Source organism: Mercenaria mercenaria, chromosome 14 (genome assembly GCF_021730395.1).
Source record: "Mercenaria mercenaria strain notata chromosome 14, MADL_Memer_1, whole genome shotgun sequence".
Classification (NCBI taxonomy): domain Eukaryota; kingdom Metazoa; phylum Mollusca; class Bivalvia; order Venerida; family Veneridae; genus Mercenaria; species Mercenaria mercenaria.
In genome coordinates, this window is record NC_069374.1 from 53,264,327 (window position 1) to 53,283,594 (window position 19,268).

General features: G+C 36.9%; 1 protein-coding gene across 1 annotated transcript in view; it reads left to right on the forward strand.

Moving 5' to 3' along the window:
• Nucleotides 1-19,268, forward strand: part of LOC123527581 (transketolase-like) — a 52,696-nt gene that overhangs the window by 17,726 nt on the left and 15,702 nt on the right. Inside the window, exons 3-8 of the mRNA XM_045307148.2 lie at nucleotides 6,169-6,282; nucleotides 6,934-7,031; nucleotides 8,896-9,087; nucleotides 11,280-11,407; nucleotides 16,369-16,568; nucleotides 18,383-18,496. Of these exons, the coding sequence (XP_045163083.2) occupies nucleotides 6,169-6,282; nucleotides 6,934-7,031; nucleotides 8,896-9,087; nucleotides 11,280-11,407; nucleotides 16,369-16,568; nucleotides 18,383-18,496 (846 nt within the window). The remainder of the gene's footprint in view (nucleotides 1-6,168; nucleotides 6,283-6,933; nucleotides 7,032-8,895; nucleotides 9,088-11,279; nucleotides 11,408-16,368; nucleotides 16,569-18,382; nucleotides 18,497-19,268) is intronic.

Consider the following 19,268-nt stretch of genomic DNA (forward strand, 5'->3'; position numbering starts at 1 on the left):
GTTCACCTTGATGATATCTAGGTCAAGTTCGATACTGGGTCATGTGGGAACAAAAACTAGGTCAGTAGGTCTAAAAATAGAAAAACCTTGTGACCTCTCTAGAGGCCATATTTCTCAATGGATCTTCATGAAAATTGGTCAGAATGTTCACCTTGATGATATCTAGGTCAAGTTCGAAACTGGGTCACGTGCCATCTAAAACTAGGTCAGTAGGTCTAAAAATAGAAAAACCTTGTGACCTCTCTAGAGGCCATATTTTTCAATGGATCTTCATGAAAATTGGTCAGAATGTTAACCTTGATGATATCTAGATCAAGTTCGAAACTGGGTCACGTGGGGTTAAAAACTAGGTCAGTAGATCTAAAAATAGAAAAACCTTGTGACCTCTCTAGAGGCCATATTTTTCATGAGATCTTCATGAGTATTGGTCAGAAGATTCATCTTGATGATATCTAGGTCAGGTTTGAAACTGGGTCACGTGGGGTCAAAAACTAGGTCAGTAGGTCTAAAAATAGAAAAACCTTGTGACCTCTCTAGAGGCCATATTTCTCTATGGATCTTCATGAAAATTGGTGAGACTGTTCAGCTTGATGATATCTAGGTCAGGTTCGTAACTGGGTCATGTGCCATCAAAAACTAGGTCAGTAGGTCGAAAAATAGAAAAACCTTGTGACCTCTCTAGAGGCCATATTTTTCACGAGATCTTCATGAAAATTGGTGAGAATGTTCGCCTTGATGATATCTAGATCAAGTTTAAAAGTGGGTCTCGTGCCTTCAAAAACTAGGTCATTAGGTCAAATAATAGAAAAACCTTGTGACCTCTCTAGAGGCCATATTTTTCAATGGATCTTCATGAAAATTTGTCAGAATTTTTTATCTTGATGATATCTATGTCACATGTGCTGAAAAACTAGGTCACTTTGTCAAATAATAGAAATAACGACATCATACTCAGTTCAACACTGGGTCATGTGGGGATAGGTGAGCGATTCAGGACCATCATGGTCCTCTTGTTAAGATAGTAAACAAAACTCATATTTTAATTTTCATAACATGACTAAATTTTAAAGAAGTATCATTTTTAGCCAAATTTGGAGGTGCCTTTAATAGCTTTCGTTTTTATGCTCCTGGGCATATAGTGATTGAATTACCCATCTTTCTGTCTATCTGAACATACAAACAAGATTGCATACAGCCCACATTAATCTCTCAATTTAGTACATACTCAGACTCAACAATCTTTGAGGCAAGACCTTCAAACTGACCTGTATATAAATGACCTTTACCTCTTTTGATCTCCACCTTCAAACTTAAAACCTTAATAAACATTTTGGACATAATGATAGCCCACATTAATGACCTGATTAAGGTCATACTCACACTCAATAGTCCTCGTGGCAAGACTTACAAACTCATCTACCACCTCGGTAGCCTAGTGATAGAGCATCCGCTTTGAGTGTGGGAGGTTGTGGGTTCAATCTCCGGCCACGTCATACAAAAGACGTAAAAAAATGGTACTAGTAGCTGCCTCGCTTGGCGCTTAGCATTAAGAGGATAGTGCTAGGACTGGTCAGCCCGATGTCAGGATAATGTGACTTGGTAGGGTATCATGCCATGTGTCTGTGGTGTGATGTTCCAGTGAGGCAGTGCTATAAAGTTTTGTGCTCACTGCTACTGGTAGACACCTTCGATTATATGACTGAAAAATTGTTGAAAAAGACGTTAAACCGAAGCACACATACACAAACTCACCTTTATATGTAAATGACATTGACCCTCATATGACCTTCACCTTCAAATTTTAAATTTTGATTAACAACATTTTTATACCCCCAGCATCTACTAATGCAGGAGGCATATAGTGATTGTCTTGTCCTTTCGTTCGTTCATCCATCCGTATGAGTTTAACCAAATGGGACCATTTCATCTAGCATCAATACCCCATACTAGAATTACTTGATACTAATGCAGATGTAACCTTTGACCATTCCTCATCTTCAGACATTATAATTATGATCTCAGTTTGACGTTGACCTTGAACTTGACCTTGTTTTGGACTTGGGTGTCTTTGTATCGACAAGTATGCCACCAGGGGCATCAAGCCTTTATTGAACGCAGCTCCTTGTTAGTCCTGACTCCTGTAGCGCACATAAATGACACAGTTTAGTTCATACTTACTCTCAACAAACCTTGTGGCATGATCTACAAACTGACCTATTGATAGAGATGACCTTGACTTTCATATGATCTTCACCTATAAACTTAAAACCACAAAAAAAACCCCAACAGATTTTGTCATACACACAGGAGCATGATTTTGCATTTGAAAATGCAGCTCCTTGCTTTTGTCCAGCCGGCTGACAGAGAGCTCAACATAGTTGTCATGATAGCGGTTTGAAGTATATGCATGCATGTGTGCGTCAGTCCGAGTTTGTCAAGGCTGTAACTTCCTAACTTCCACGGATCAGGGGATTCTTAAATAACTTGGCACATATGTTTGCCTCTGATGGCACAGTGTGTCACATGCAAGAACAAGATTGGTCAAAGTCATACTTTGAGGTCAAAGGTCAAACTTGGTGCTGAGGGATTGAGAGATTCTTAAATACTTTGGCACAAATGTTTGCCACGATAAGATGATGTGCCATGTGCAATAACCAGATTGGTAGCCTAAAGGTCATTGTCATGCTTAGAGGTCAAAGGTCAAAACTTAGTACAGTTTTCCGTGTCTGGGCTGTAACTCAGCCATGGATTGAGGGTTTCTTAGATAACTTGGCACAATTGTTTGCCTCAGTGATCAGTCTGTCAGGCATAAGTAGTTGAAAGGTCACAGTCACACTTAGGGGTCAAAGGTCAAAAGTTGATGCAGTTTCTCATGTCTGCGCTGTAACTTGGATGGAGATGTTCTTATATAACTTTGCAGAAATGTTTGCCGCAATTAGTTTGCAATCAGTGCCGCCAAATACTATCATAATTGTTAGTCCTTTTGATAGCTGGCAGCTGGTGGGCTCCACATGTTGCTCGTGCATAAACATAGTGCATCATACCGGTACTTGCTATTGCACTTTTATTGTTATGCATTTGTTTTATACTTGTTATACCTAATACAAGTACTTTTTTTCCCAAGTATTTTCACCCGGATGAATTGAGTATCAGTTGTTCTAACAGTTAATTACTTTAGAGTTAAAACTTCTAATCAATGATCAAAATACACATACATGTACAAGTATAACAGTGAATTTCATGTGCATAACCTTTGATTTTTGAATCAAGCATGGATTTTGCAGTTTTAAAATGTTAATATATGACAGTTATAGATATGAGAGGTCATGGTTGGTATCAGTCAACTTTGAAATTCAATTTAAACATCATTTGAACTCAGTTAGGCAGTAAATGAGAGAAAGATGTATCAGATCAAAGAAGTATGCAAACAGTTTGAGAAATTTATATTCAGCCTTTACCCTGTTAAATTTCTAAAATGGACTGCTGGGCAGTACCATTTATTATTCGAAGGGGTGTTCACTGAAAATTAACTGACTGAATAGTGAACAGTGCAGACCATGCTGCACATCTGTGCAGGCTGATCATAATCTGTGCTGGTAGTAAAGGCAGAATCACTTGCAGCCAGCAGGTTAAAGGTTAAAAATAGTATTACAATAATTACCTAATCAAAGACCATGTTTCACTGCTTAATTTTGGCAGTCATCTTGTTTAGGATGATTAATATAAATAAATTTATTTTAATATAAACAAATTTATTTGAATGGTCAGTTATCTTGATGCTGTGAATATTTGATCTGCACAAGATGATTTCAAATGTAGCAAATGCATGTCTTAAAGCCCTGCTCCACGGCTATTCAAGTTATATTGTGGGTATGCAACCCATGATTACAAAAGGTAACAGTTAACGGCCACGTGCCACACTTAGCACACAAAACCACAGGTATTTTATATAGAATTTTATATAAAATAGACTCTATTTTGACAGGTGTCACTGTTCATAGTCAGGATTTTCATGCCTTTTCAGTGACAATTTAATGTTAAAAGGTAGGACTGGAGCAGGTCTTTAATTGAAAGCTATACCATTGATATTTATGAAATTTTGCATTAACAGCACCTTGGCTCAGTATGCTAAATATGATTTAAGTGTAAGAAATGTCAAATATACATTAAACAGTTTACAATAAATCCATCTGTTGAACAAGGTATCATATAAGATAGACATAAAACACCATAGTAAAGCTATAACTGTATTTGCTGACAAACAAGTCAGTATAAACTTTTTGAGTAGGAGTTTGGGAAGTCTGGTTACAGGATCTTTACACAACCAGTATAATTTATGGGCTGTCTAGAGGTCCCTAATATGAATACTTGTAAGAGCTGTGGGGGTGGATGTGAAAGACAGCATCCTCAACTTTTTCATCTCTGGATAGTGAAATAAGTGCATATTTCATTAGCCATACTACACACCATTATATGAAATCTTAACCAGATTCCCACTACGCAGCAGTAGGGTCTCGTCTAATAAACATGATCACAACTTTTCTAGATTTTCTTTTGAATTTTATAAAGTTCAGATAAATATATTTTATTTTTCCAAAAATGGTTGAAAATAAAATATATAAAAATAGTTTTTCCTGTAACCTCCCTCCAGAATGGTTACCATTATTAGTGCAGGTTGTGGGAGGGGAAAATGTGAGCATGCAGTTACTTCGCAGTATATCTTTGTAAACATAAAAAGAATATGTATGTAAAAACAGTAATGTGTGATAGCACTTAAATGAAATTTTATTGATAAATAAATTCTGTATAAACATCATCCGCCAGTGAAAAAAAATGGTATATTTAATAAGACATTAAGTTGTGTTTGCATCTCTGTATATACAGTTAATTAATATATTTTGCTAAGTTAGCTGTATTTTAGGAGTATAATTTTTTTTGCAAATTAAAGTATTTTAGTGAAAGATGATATCTTTTTAACTTTAATCATTTTCGAAAAGTTTTAAATCTGACAAGTTGTCCTCATATCTTAGATTTTATCAGGGACTGAGTAGCGGTTTAATTATAAAATACATTTAAGTAGGGCGAAGATGCAGTCAATAAAGCAAGTTTAAAGATCCAGTTTGATTTGTCCTTTCTGACGGAAATCTTGAATCATGTTAGAATGTAGTTATACAGGTGTACAAGTCATATAAAACCTTGTTTAGTAATTTATACATGAACGTTGATGAGATATATTTGTATACATCCTGTTTCTCAAGTTATTACTGAAATTCAAGTTTAATTTTTATGATTTTAAAAGGAAATGTTTTTAAGGCGTGCTGTATTTGTTACCAATATCCTGGTACGTTTGATAGTGTCCTATTGCTAGTATATTTTGCTGTATCATGCTATCACTCGGGCATTAAGTGGCCAGTATTGGTGTAATTTCCTAATCTGTGGCATGTATACTCACTCCTGCAGTATGTAGTCTCCTGTATGTGAAAAATGTACTTAATACACTAAAAATACTAAACTATTGATACTTTTAAATTCTTTGATAAAGCTGAGGGCTGAGGGGCTATTAATAGGACCCCTCAACCCAAACAGATTACACTGTTAAACATATTCAGAACTTTTCATCATATTTTAATAGAGGCTGATGTTTGGCTAATTGAAAATGGTTATATTTTCTAATTATGGCAGAAAAATTTCCCAAACTGTAAAAAAAAATATGTGATTTTATAGCTGACCTGAGTACAAAGTGTTGTGATTACTCTCTGACTGGCCACACTTTTGTTCAAATGACATCTATTCTGAAACCATGTGGTGGAAGTGAGAGCTTGGCCTGGATGTTCCTTGGGTAGTCCTCACCAAAATATATTCAAACTATTCTGTTGGGTTATATATAGGGCTGCCAGAGCTAAAACAGTGTACTGTAAAATCATTAATATTTGTGGGGAACTTATTTTCGTGGATTTCGTGGTTCAGTCAATCCACGAAATTTAATCCCAACACTGAAATAAGTAAAATTCCCATTCATTTTATGTTGTAAAGTTGAAATCCGCGAATTCATATCCTCACGAAATTTCCGTTTAGACCAAAACCATGAAATTTCATGCCCACAAAATTAAATGATTTTACAGTTTTATGTTTAACAACCAAATAAATTGTTTATTTACTTTATTGCAGGGACATGCGGCCCCTATTTTGTATGCTGTATGGGCCGAGGCAGGACTGTTCCCTGTGAAAGATCTGCTGAACCTGAGGAAAATGGATGATGATCTTGAAGGTCACCCCACTCCTGTAAGTGATGCTTAAGTTAAAAATTGATTGAAATTTTTGGAAGCAAAACGGCTCATTACAATATATCACACCTACCTATCCGTAAATCAGAAAGTTTATGTGCACACTCAGTACAGATAAAGTAAGCAACACAAAGGCACCAATTTCCTCCAGGGGCCTCCGTGGCTGAGTGGTTAAGGTCGCTGACTTAAATCACTTGCCCCTCATCGATGTGGGTTTGAGCCTCACTCGGGGCGTTGATTTCTTAATGTGAGGAAGCCATCCACCTAGCTTCCGGAAGGTCGGTGGTTCTACCCATGTGCTCGCTTGTGATGAAATAATGCACGCAGGGGGCCCCTGGGGTATTTTCTCCACCAGAGAGAAGTTTTAGATAAGGCATATTCCGGGTCACTTAGCCTAGTCCTTTGTAAATAGTCTGGTTCATTCACATGCCTCGTATAAAACACTAGTACATGAGAGCCCTCTTTCTTGGGGAAAAAACTAGAACTGGCCTCTTGGGTGGGAAGCAGTTACCTGTTTCAGAAATTTCCACTGCCAGGAATAGATTTCCAGCCAAGGACCATTTGAATGACAGTAACTGTTATGCATTTTAATGCATGCTTACAGGAGCAAGTATGATACTTATTTTCTGGAAATCTATTTTAATTGCAGAGGTTGAACTTCATTGATGTAGCAACAGGATCTCTAGGTCAAGGCCTTAGTTGTGCTGCCGGTATGGCTTATACAGGCAAATACTTCGACAAGTCTGAGTAAGTGATTTTCTTGTGTTAGGTTTGATTAGCTCCCTGTAGAAAAGGTGTATTCTAATGTCCATCACCTGTCATTCATTATTTTTAACTTGACATCAGTGGGGCGGGTGCTGTAATAGTGTCACACCTTGGTTAAAGTTTGCATTCAAGTTCATATGTCGGTATTACCTTTGCATGTATTGAATTGAATTTTTACACAAGACTTCATAGTCATCAAAGCAGTTGACATAACCAAGTTGGATAACTCTTAAATGAATGCTGTACAAATTATCCTCCTGTTTTTTTTTTTTTTACTATTTATGTAAAACTGGATAATAATTAAATACACTGATAGGTCCTCTTTGTGCCTTATGATTTCTTGATTAAAAAATCACAATTTTGTGAGAGAAAAAAAACAACATTTCACTGCGGATGATAAACAAAATTTGAACTATTTTGTTGCTTTTGTCTCTTTATGAATGTTATGACATACAGTCGAAACTCGGTATCTCGAATTTTAAGGACCATGCTTTTCAGTTCAAGATAACCGAAATTCAAGTTATGAGGAGGGACGTATATGGACAAAATGATGAAAAAAAGTTGGTTCCAACACGTGCTTTTTAATCTCCTGCTATTGGGCACACTATAAATATAATATACCTTGCAATAAGTCGTTCATAACGTAACACCAAATCATTATAAATTTGAAGTATTTTATTTCCATGTAAACAGAATCAGAAATACACAGTATATACAAACATGTACGTCAGGTAACATTTCCGGCATATGCGAATCAGTCATCATAAAAACGTCACACATCAATATTCAATTATACAGTCTCATCGCGATTACCTCTAATTAGTCCATATTCAAGATCCCAACTGTTCAAATTAATTAATTATTCATTAGTTTAAAAAAAGCTATTTTCATAACGTCTCAAAAACAGATGACCGCTGATTAAAGAAATTTAATGTTTACAGCAAACAATTATCATAATGGCACGTGCAAACAAATATGACATCATCTCACTTTGATAATCGCCGCATCTTTGATACGTCGGCATCACAGTTTACTGATTAGGCAATAAACATGGACATGTGTTAAAAATCAACCACATTCACAATGATATGTATGAAATTTATCGCATATTTTTCTCACTTTGACTTACCGAGTTTACAATGCACTTGAATTTTATTGACGGGACTGAAAATTCCTTTCAACACATCCGGAGTCTCGGTAAATTTTGACGTAACCGGAGTTGAAATACATACATAAAGAAGGGAAATTTGACGGGACTTGAAAGTTTCTTCCACTTAAGCGGAATTTCGAGGTAAGCGAGTTTGAGATACCGAGTTTCGACTGTACTTCCTTTGCTGGATGTAAAATTTGTGCGCTTTGTTGATATTTTAATGTAAGAACTAAAGTGATAATTTAAATCATTTGTTTGATTTTAGTCTGACTGTTATTTTTATTTCGTTGAATATTTCATGCAAGAAAAAGATTCTATCAGTGATTGTAGCTGAAGATGTTACACGAGAGCCAGATATTCCCATCTGCACCTACGACCAGTGAAATAATCTTATAATATTTGTTTGTTTGTTTTGGGTTTTATGCCATTTTTCAACAGTATTTCAGTCAGGCAACGGTCAGGGCAGTTAACCTAACCAGTGTTGGGTTCTTTACAAGTACAAGCCTGTTCTCCGCAAGTAACTGTCAACTTCCTCACCCAAATCAGGTGGAGGACTAATAATATCAGACACAATGTCTTTTATCACATTGTCACTTATAACACAGGGGGATCAAACTCACAACCCCACGATCCGTAGTATAAACAAAATTACAGCACATTGAATACAGAGGGAAATAAATTGTGGTATGTTTTCAGTTATCGTGTATACTGCCTGGTTGGAGATGGGGAGAGTGCTGAAGGCTCTATCTGGGAAGCTTTGGCATTTGCTAGCCATTACGAGCTGGACAATCTAGTGGCTATATTTGATGTGAATAGACTAGGGCAGAGTGACCCTGCTATGTTACAGCATAAAATGGATGTATATGAAGCTAGACTAAAGGCATTTGGGTAAGTGTAGCAAGGTTTCCAGATAGACTGAAGGCATGTGGGTCTTTGTGACAATGTTTACAGGTGCATGTAAAGGTGACAATATGATCAGGTATATATAAAGATAGACTAGAGGCATTTGGGTAAGTGACAATGTTTACAGAAGTATGCAAGGGTAACAGTAATACCAGGTGTATATGACAGTAGATAGAAGGCATTTGGGTAAGTAACAATGTTTACAGGTATATGTTAAGGTGACAGTAGGATCAGGTGTCTGTGAAGATTGAATACGGGCATTTGCGTAAGGTGTATTTAAAGTTAGAATGAAGGCATCTGGGTATTAAAGTTTTGATAATATTTGCCGATGTATGGAAGGGTGATAGTATGACCAGCAGTATATGAAGATAAACTAAAGGCATTTGGGTAAAGGTGACAATATGACCAGGTGTATATGAATATAGACTGAATGCATTTGGGTAAGGTTGTATGTAAAAAAAAAAAAGGCTAAAAGCATTTAAGTAATGTGTATATGAAAATAGACAAAAGGTATTTGGGTAAGGTATGTATGGATTTAAACAAGATATATTTAGCTAAGGGGTGTATGAAGATGGACAACAGGCATTTGGGTAAGGTTCATATGAAGACAGACAATGGGGCTAGTGGGTAAGGGGTGCATGAAGAGAGACAAATATAGCATTTTGTAAGGTGTATATGCAGGTAGACAATTACAATTTGGTAAGTTCTGTATGAAGATACATGTAAACTAAAGGCATTTGGGTAAGGTGTATACGAAGGTAGACAGCAGGCATATATAAAGGTAGACAGCAGGAATATGGGTGAATGAAGGTAGTCAGCAGGCATTTTGGTAATGGGTATATGAAGGTAGACAGCAGGCATATGGGTAAGGTGTATATGAAGGTAGACAGCAGGCATATGGGTAAGGTGTATATGAATTCAGATAGCAGGCATTTGGGTAAGGTGTATGTGAAGTTAGACAGATTTGGGTAAGGGTTATGTGAAGTTAGGCAGCTGGCATTTGGGTAAGGTGTATGTATAGCTAGACAGCAGGCTTTTGGGTAAGATTAATATGAAGGTAGACAGCAGGCATTTGGGTTAGGTGTATATGAAGCTAGACAGCAAGCATTTGGGTAAGGTGTATATGAATTTAGATAGCAGGCATTTGGGTAAGGTGTATGTGAAGTTAGACAGCTGGCATTTTGGGAAAGGTGTATGTGAAGCTAGACAGCAGGCATTTGGGTAAGGTGTATATGAATTTAGATAGCAGGCATTTGGGTAAGGTGTATGTGAAGTTAGACAGCAGGCATTTGGGTAAGGTGTATGTGAAGGTAGACAGCAGGCATTTGGTTAAGGTGTATGTGAAGTTAGACAGCAGGCATTTGGGTAAGGTGTATGTGAAGTTAGACAGCAGGCATTTGGGTAAGGTGTATGTGAAGTTAGACAGCAGGCATTTGGGTAAGGTGTATATGAAGTTAGACAGCAGGCATTTGGGTAAGGTGTATGTGAAGTTAGACAGCAGGCATTTGGGTAAGATGTATGTGAAGTTAGACAGCTGGCATTTGGGTAAGGTGTATGTGAAGCTAGACAGCAGGCATTTGGGTAAGTTGTATTCGAAGGTAGACAGCAGGCATTGGGGTAAGGTGTTTATGAAGAGCCATGTGAGAAAGGGTTATGCGAAGAGAGAATAAAGACATATAAATAAGGTGTTTATGAAGATCAGCAATAGACATTTAGGTTAGGGGTATATGAAGATGGCATTTAAATAAGGTGTATATGAAGATAGACAATAGACATTTAGGTTAGGCGTATATGAAGATGGCATTTAAATAAGGTGTATATGAAGATAGACAATAGACATTTAGGTTAGGCGTATATGAAGATGGCATTTAAATAAGGTGTATATGAAGATAGACAATAGACATTTAGGTTAGGCGTATATGAAGATGGCATTTAAATAAGGTGTATATGAAGAAAAACAACAGACCTTTAGGTAAGGGGTATATGAAGACAGACAATAGACATCTGGGAAAAAGTGACACCTTGTGCAGGTGTAAATGAAGATAAATTAAAGGCATTTCATTTAGGTTGACAATATACTCAGATGTGCGAGTATGGGGCCATCATGGCCATTTTGTTTAGGAAAATCTGGAGTGTTAAGCAGGAATTTAGTTTGGATGTTATACATTTCACTTCAGCTGGAATACATGTGTGGTGGATGGCCATGATGTTGAGGTATTGTGTAAAACTCTTCATGATGCTACAACCGTCAAAAGGAAACCTACCTGTATTCTGGCAAAAACGTTCAAAGGAAAAGGATGCCCAGGTATAATATTTAAAAAGTGAAGTAACAAAATAATGCTCTTCAGTGAAGAGGGGATAAAATCTGGTCAGATGGTTCATAATTTATCTTGAGAATGCTTAATTAAAAGCAATTGTATGTTCTGTGAAGTCATTGTAATTCGTAGGGGATTATTTTCATGGATTTCGTGGTTCAGCTTAACCACAAAATTAAGTCCCAACGAACAAATTATGCCCACTATAATGTAAATTGTACTCAATGTTGTCAAAAAGATACCATAGCCTGTCCAGTTTGGTCCGTAGGTGTGTGCATAGGTATGCATCGGAACAAAACCGACTATTTCATTCAGACATTTATGCTCGTTAAAGTAAAAGTAGATACTGAAAATAGAAGTTTGATGTAGCGTCACGTGCCAACCACACTATACTGCGGTTGTTAGCTGATTTTTTCAGCCCCGCTCTGCTGTTTATATTAACTGACATGTAGTAAACTACTACTACTTTGGGACTATTAAATATTATAAATTAATTGCTAGATTTGCTTCTAATGCATTATTACCCAATTCACATTACACGTTTCTTGGCAGAAAATAACACATGCACATGTTCAACAGCTTATAATTTTAGATGCAGACGTGCATTCAACAACAGGCATGTACGGAACTTTTTTTCATGATTCTAAACCATTTATATTTTATCAATTGTGTGCAAAACACACTTTTAGCAATATAAAATCGGTGAATCAGTAATTGTTTTTTTTTTAGCTCACCTGTCACGTAGGGTGAGCTTTTGTGGTCGTCCGTCCATCCACAATTTCTTGTGAACGCGATAGAGACCACATTTTGCAAGCAATTTTGATCAGACTTGTACAAAACTTGTGTTGGCATGATATCTCGGTTCCTTTGGAAAACTGGCCAGATCCCATCATGGGTTCTAGAGCTATTGTCCCTTAAAGGGCCAGAATTTGCTATTTTTGTGCGTCAACAATTTCTTGTCTGTATGATAGTGGTTTCATTTATGATTTTATTTAACCAAACTTGCACAAACAGTCTTTTTAGCTCAGCTATTCAAAGAATAAGTAGAGCTATCCTACTCACCATGGTGTCATGGGTAAACACTTATCATCATGATTTCCATTTGTAGGCAAGAGTACATAACTCTGTCAACTATTTTGGCTTAATTATGGCCCTTTTTGGACTTGTAAATTGGTATATTTTCGTACAAGTCTATGTTTTATCAAAAGTATTTGACATTATGGCTTTGAAAATTTGAACACTTGCTTATCATCATGATTTCCATCTGTAGACAAGAGTACATAACTCTGTCAACTATTTTGGCTGAATTGCGGCCCTTTTTATACGCCCGAAGGGACATATTATGTTATGACGCTGGTGTCCGTCCGTTAGCAATTTCGTGTCCGCTCTGTAACTCTTGAACCCCTTGAAGGATTTCAAAGAAACTTGACACAAATGTTCACCACACCAAGACGATGTGCAGAGCGCATGTTCCGGATGACTTGCTTCAAGGTCAAGGTCACACTTAGGGGTCAAAAGTCATATCAGGTTGTTTCGTGTCCGCTTTGTAACTCTTGAACCCCTTGAAGGATTTCAAAGAAACTTGAAACAAATGTTCACCACACCAAGACGATGTGCAGAGTGCATCTTCCGGATGACTCGCTTCAAGGTCAAGGTCACACTTAAGGGTCAAAGGTCATATATGACTTTGCTTTGTGTATATTGCTCTGCATTGCAGTGCTCTTGTTTTTATTTGGCAGATCTCTTTTTTGTACTTAAAATAATTTTTTTTTAATTACTTCCCTTTTATATTACTATAAATAGCTTATTTTGAAACTTTTTTTATTATTGGCCGTAGGGAAAAACCGAGACCACTTTTCTGTGGTACAACATGGATGGTACCTCCAATTTTAAGGTGTATTTTTACAAACCTGTACCTGATAAGGATTTTTTTGTAGACTTTGAATATTTTTTTTGTGGACTTAGATTTGTTTTTTTGAAGTTATCCTTTTGTTGTTCCAGTCCTTTGGGGCTACAACAGTCAAGTTCTTAAAATTTTGCTCCCATCCTATGATGTAAGCCTTCGGGCGTATATTGCCCCACTTGGCGGCGCTCTTGTTGGACTTGGATTAATTGGCATAATTTTTATACAAGTCTACGTTTTGTCAAAAGTATTTGACCTGTGGCTTTGAAACTTTGAACACTTGTTTATCATCATGAGTTGACTGCTACTACAGTGACTCTGACTGGGTGATCTGTTCGGTTATTCTAGACAGTAACAAACCTCCAAGTTTTTTTTACCTTGTCTGCGCAATATCAGCTTCATTTATGATTTGAATTTAATCAAACTTGCACAAAACTTGTGTCACCATAAGATCTTGGTTCCTTTCTTGAACCGGCCAGATCCCATTATGGGTTCCAGAGTTATGGCCCCTGAAAGGGCCAGAATTAGCTATTTTGACCTTGTCTGCACAATAGCAGCTTGCACAAAACTTGTGTCACCATAAGATCTTGGTTCCTTTCTTGAACCGGCCAGATCCCATTATGGGTTCCAGAGTTATGGCCCATGAAAGGGTCAAAATTAGCTATTTTGACCTGTCTACACAATAGCAGCTTCATTTATGATTTGATTTTAACCAAACTTGCTCAGACTTGTATTACCACAAGATCTTGGTTCCTTTCTTGAACTGGCCAAATTCTATTAAATTATCAGGGGCCATAACTCTGGAACCCATAATCATTATGGGTTCCAGAGTTATGGCCCCTGATAGGGCCAGAATTAGCTATTTATGTCTCCCACCACACAGTGGTGTGGGAGACATATTGATTTACTCCAGTCTGTGTGTGTGTCTGTCTGTCACAAAGCTTGTCCGCACTCTAAGTCAAACATTTCTTATCCAATTTTCACCAAACTTGAACAAAATGTGTTTGACCATAAGAACTCGGCCAAGTTTGATAACTAGCCAAATCGGTTTAGGAGTCTTGGAGTTATGGCCCTTGAATTACCAAAAATCGGCCTTTTTACTCTTGTCCGCACTCTAATTCAAACATTTCTCATCTGATCTTCACCAAACTTGAACAAAATGTGTTTGACCATGAGACCTCGGCCAAGTTCGATAACTAGCCAAATCGGTCCAGGCATTTTGGAGTTACGGCCCTTGAATTATTGAAAAATTGGCAGTTTTACTCTTGTCTGCACTCTAAGTCGAACATTTCTGATCCAATCTTTACCAAACTTGAACAAAATGTGTTTGACCATGAGACCTCGGCCAGGTTTGATAACTAGCCAAATCGGTCAAGGCATTTTGTAGTTATGGCCCTTGAATTACCAAAAAATCCGCCTTTTTACTCTTGTCCGCTCTCTAAATCCAACATTTCTCATCCGATCTTCACTAAACTTGAACAAAATGTGTTTGGCCATAAGACCTTAGCCAAGTTCGATAACTAGCCAAATCCACCCAAGCACTTTTGACTTATGGCCCTTGAATTACTGATTGGATCCATTCATCCAGACCATATAATTGGATCCACTTGTCTAAACCATCTAAAGAAACTAGACATTTTACATAGGGGCAGTTGTGGGAGACATGTGCTTTTCTCAAAAGCATCTCTAGTTTGACCTTGTCTTCATTTATGATTTGAATTTAATCAAACTTGCACAAAACTTGTGTCACCATAAGAGCTTGGTTCCTTTCTTGAACCGGCCAGATCCCATAATAGGTTACAGAGTTATGGCCCCTGAAAAGGCCAAAATTAGCGATTTTGACCTTGTCTGAATAATAGCAGCTTCATTTATAATTTGATTTTAACCAAACTTGCACACATCTTTTTATACGCCCGAAGGGATGTATTATGTTATCACCTCGGTGTCCGTCTGTTTGTTGGTTAGCAATTTCCCTTCCGCTCTGCAACTCTTGAACCCTTTGAAGGATTTCAAAGAAACCTGACACAAATGTTCACCTCATCGAAACGACATGCAGAGCGCATGTCTCAGATCGCTCACATCAAGGTTAAGGTCACATTTAGGGGTCAAAGGTCATATGACTTTGTTTTGTGTGTATATTGCTCTGCATTTGCATTGCATTGCAGTGCTCTTGTTTTTATTTGGCAGATCCTTCTTTTGTTCAATTACAATAAAAAAAATGTAATTACTTCCCTTTTATGTTACTATAAATAGCTTATTTAGTAACTTTTTTATTATTGGCCTTAGGGAAAAACCAAGACCACTTTTCTGTGGTACAACATGGATGGTACCTCCAAATTTTAGGTGTATTTTGACATATCTGTACCTTGCAAGAATTTTTTTTTTTCTTTTTGGTTAAAAAACTTCTTGTATGAAACTACTGGCCTGATTTGAAAATAATTTTATTTGAAGTAACTAAGAAAATTTCAACTATATTTTCTCATAATTCTTTTGATTGATCTTGATTATGATTTTTTGACCTACTTGTCCTTAAGAGTGATGACAACAGGTGAGCAATATAGGACCATTATGGCCCTCTTGTTGTTTTTGTGATCAGTTGATCAAAGGAAAAAAGTCATAGTGATTTTGGGAGGCCATCATAGGTGTGTGCATGTTTTACAAACACATCTTGTAGAATGTGGGGATCTCCATGGCTGAGTGGTTAAGGTTGCTGACTTCAGATCACTTTCCCCTGTCTTATGTGGGTTCAAGTCTCACTTGGGGTGTTGAATTCTTCATGTGAGCAAGGCATTCAGCTGGCTCACGGAAGGGCAGTGGTTTTACCCAGGTGACTGTCTGTGCTGAGATAATGCACAGAGTCTTCTTCCACCATCAAAAGCTGGAAAGTCGTCATATGATCTTTTATTTTGTCAGTGATGTTAAACCCAACAAAAATCTTGTTGAAAGAGGCTTTTATGTGGGATTTGCATTAAGAAACTTGCATAATTATAAAAAAGTTTCAGGTTTTTTTTTGCATTTAAATATTTATTAACTATTTTCCTTTTCAAGAAATGGAGGATGTAATGAATTGGCATGGCAAGCCACTTGGAGCCAAAGCTGAGACTGTTATACAGACTATACAGAGTAACATGAAGAGCCCCCAGGGACCATGGAAACTACAACCACAAGAAATCACTGCTACTGTGCCAGATATAACCATTTCCAACATTAAACTTGCTGAGCCACCCAATTATAAGTTGGGGGAACAGGTAACACAACACTGTCCATTTTTAAAATCTACTCTGTTAATATTAGCGGAACTATTATTATGTTTCCCACCACACAGCGCTCTAAGTCGAACATTTCTCACCCAATCTTCACCAAACTTGAACAAAATGTGTTTGACCATAAGTCCTTGGCCAAGTTCGATAACTAGCCAAATCGGCCCTAGACACTTCCAATTATTGTCCTTGAATTACCGAAAATCGCTCAGGTCTTGGGGCACAAATGACACGTATACTATCGTACAGTTACCTGAATCAGTGGGGCACCAGAATCGGTGTATTTTGTTTAAGCATGCTCCTTGTTTGAACAGGGAGTCGTATGAAATAATAAGTTTTTGCAGTGGTTGTATAAACTTATTAACTACATCACAGCTGTCAAACTTTGCAAAATGTGATTTTCAATAAAAAGTAATGATGGTTTAAAATACCCATGTGTAAATTTTCATGAATTTCTTATTACTTTTTTCCACTGTTACAAAATCTCCTCCACTTCCCACACTTTTTAACCATTTGAAACAATATTTTGTATGATGTAGTTTCAAGATCTGCCGAAATTATAAATATATGGTAAAATAATATGCATTACCCAGAATAAGCATACAGGGTATTCCCAGAATTTCATCTTATATATTTTTGTTGTAAAAAGTACTGTTTTACCTCCATTTGTTTCACATGTGAATGTAAATAAATCTTGTTTTTTTTTCTGCCAGAAATGGAAAGATTGCAGTTAAATAGTTGCATCTCATTTGTATTCACTCAGTTTGGAGAATGTAACCATAAAGGATGTCACCATCATCCACCTCTTATACTGCTGCTTGCAAATGGCGGCTAGACTGCTTGGTGGGTTTCACTGCCAGTGCTATGGTTAACCTTACTTGATACAGATATCACAAATCCCAGTAAATATATTCATTTTTATGATAAGAAAGTATTGCTTTTATGATAACTTTAATGTTTTGGACGTACTTTCCATTTTAATATCACTTAATCATATGACCTACGAGTACACTGATTCAGGTGTCGGCATTTAGACATACCGCTTATAGGGGTCATGTTATTAAAATGGCTCTGATTTTAAATTGAAAGCTAGTTTTAAAAAATTTGGATCTCTTTAGGATGCACAAGTAAATAATGTATCAAAATAAGTTCATTTTGATATATTTAACCCAAGTTTAGACAAATGCATAGGAGATGACTCTTTATCCCCACCAATACTGGTAACTCCAGGCTACTAATCTTGTGAATTGTAGTATTGGAGTCATTCATGCCCCAAGACCTAATCATGTCGGATGATTAGGCAGTTGAGGTCTTGGTGCATGGTTGATTCTATACTACTATTCAGATGATAAGGTAGTTGTGGGAGACATGCGTTTTTTCTCAAAAGCAGCTCTAGTCTTCACTGTCATTTATGCCCAGACCTCATTCATGTTTCATGGCTACCCCTCTACCAAGATTGTGACAGTTTGATAAAAGACATTGTATCTGAAATCATTCATCATCCACACCTGATTATTGTGGAGAACAACTGTGTACTGGTTAATTCCTGGAATACTGGTTAGTTTAAATGCCCGCAATTACATAAATACTGTTGAAAAATGGTGCTGAACCCAAAACAAATGTACTGAGATCTGAGATTGTTCAAGTTATTCTGATTAGTTGAAAATAAATAGCCTGTAGACACCTGCTGGGCATGGTCACTATTCCCTTCATGTATGTTGTGAAAAAAAAAATGAAGGTAATTCTGTAGGGGCATGCTTTCTTGTTATTTTTGTTTTCAAGGTATAAGTGTTATTTTCTAGGTTGCAACAAGGTTAGCTTATGGTATAGCTCTAGAGAAACTTGGGCGGAATAATTCAAGAGTTATAGCATTGGATGGTGATACCAAAAACTCCACATTTTCTCAGAAGTTTAAGGTAAGTTTTATAGGATTGCTTCTTAAAGGCACTGGCCTCCAGATCATACAACAACAAAAAATCAAAGGCCTGAAGGGCCTGAGTCGGCTAATGATTGATGTACTGACAGTATAGTCTACCAGTTTCAGTTTGTTTTTAGTTTTTTTTTCTTAAAATTTCATAACACAGCTCGATATTTACCCAAAATATTATATCCGGATACGATTACACTTTTCTCCAGTTTTCAACAATATATTTTACAAATTGTGATGATACGAAGACATTTAGTAGCAATTGGCAGTATCTGACATTGAAGTTTACGGTTAAATTACCTCTTATTTAAATCTTTTCATAAAAAAGTTGTTTCGTTTCGTGAAAGCAGCCAAACATAGACGATCTACTTTTGATTTCAAAAACTACAAGAAAATACAATTTAATGTTTCGCCGATTTGTTTATTTCTCGAAAAATAAGAATTAAAATCATTTTTAGCTCATCTGATTTTTTGAAAAAAAATGATGAGTTATTGTCATCACTTGAGCGGTTGTCGGCGTCGGCGTCTGCGTCGGCGTTGCCTGGTTAAGTTTTATGTTTAGGTCAGCTTTTCTCCTAAACTATCAAAGCTATTGCTTTGAAACTTGGAGTACTTGTTCACCATCATAAGCTGACCCTGTATAGCAAGAAACATAACTCCATCTTGCTCTTTGCAAGATTTATGGCCCCTTTTGTACTTAGAAAATATCAGATTTCTTGGTTAAGTTTTATGTTAAGGTCAACTTTTCTCCTAAACTATCA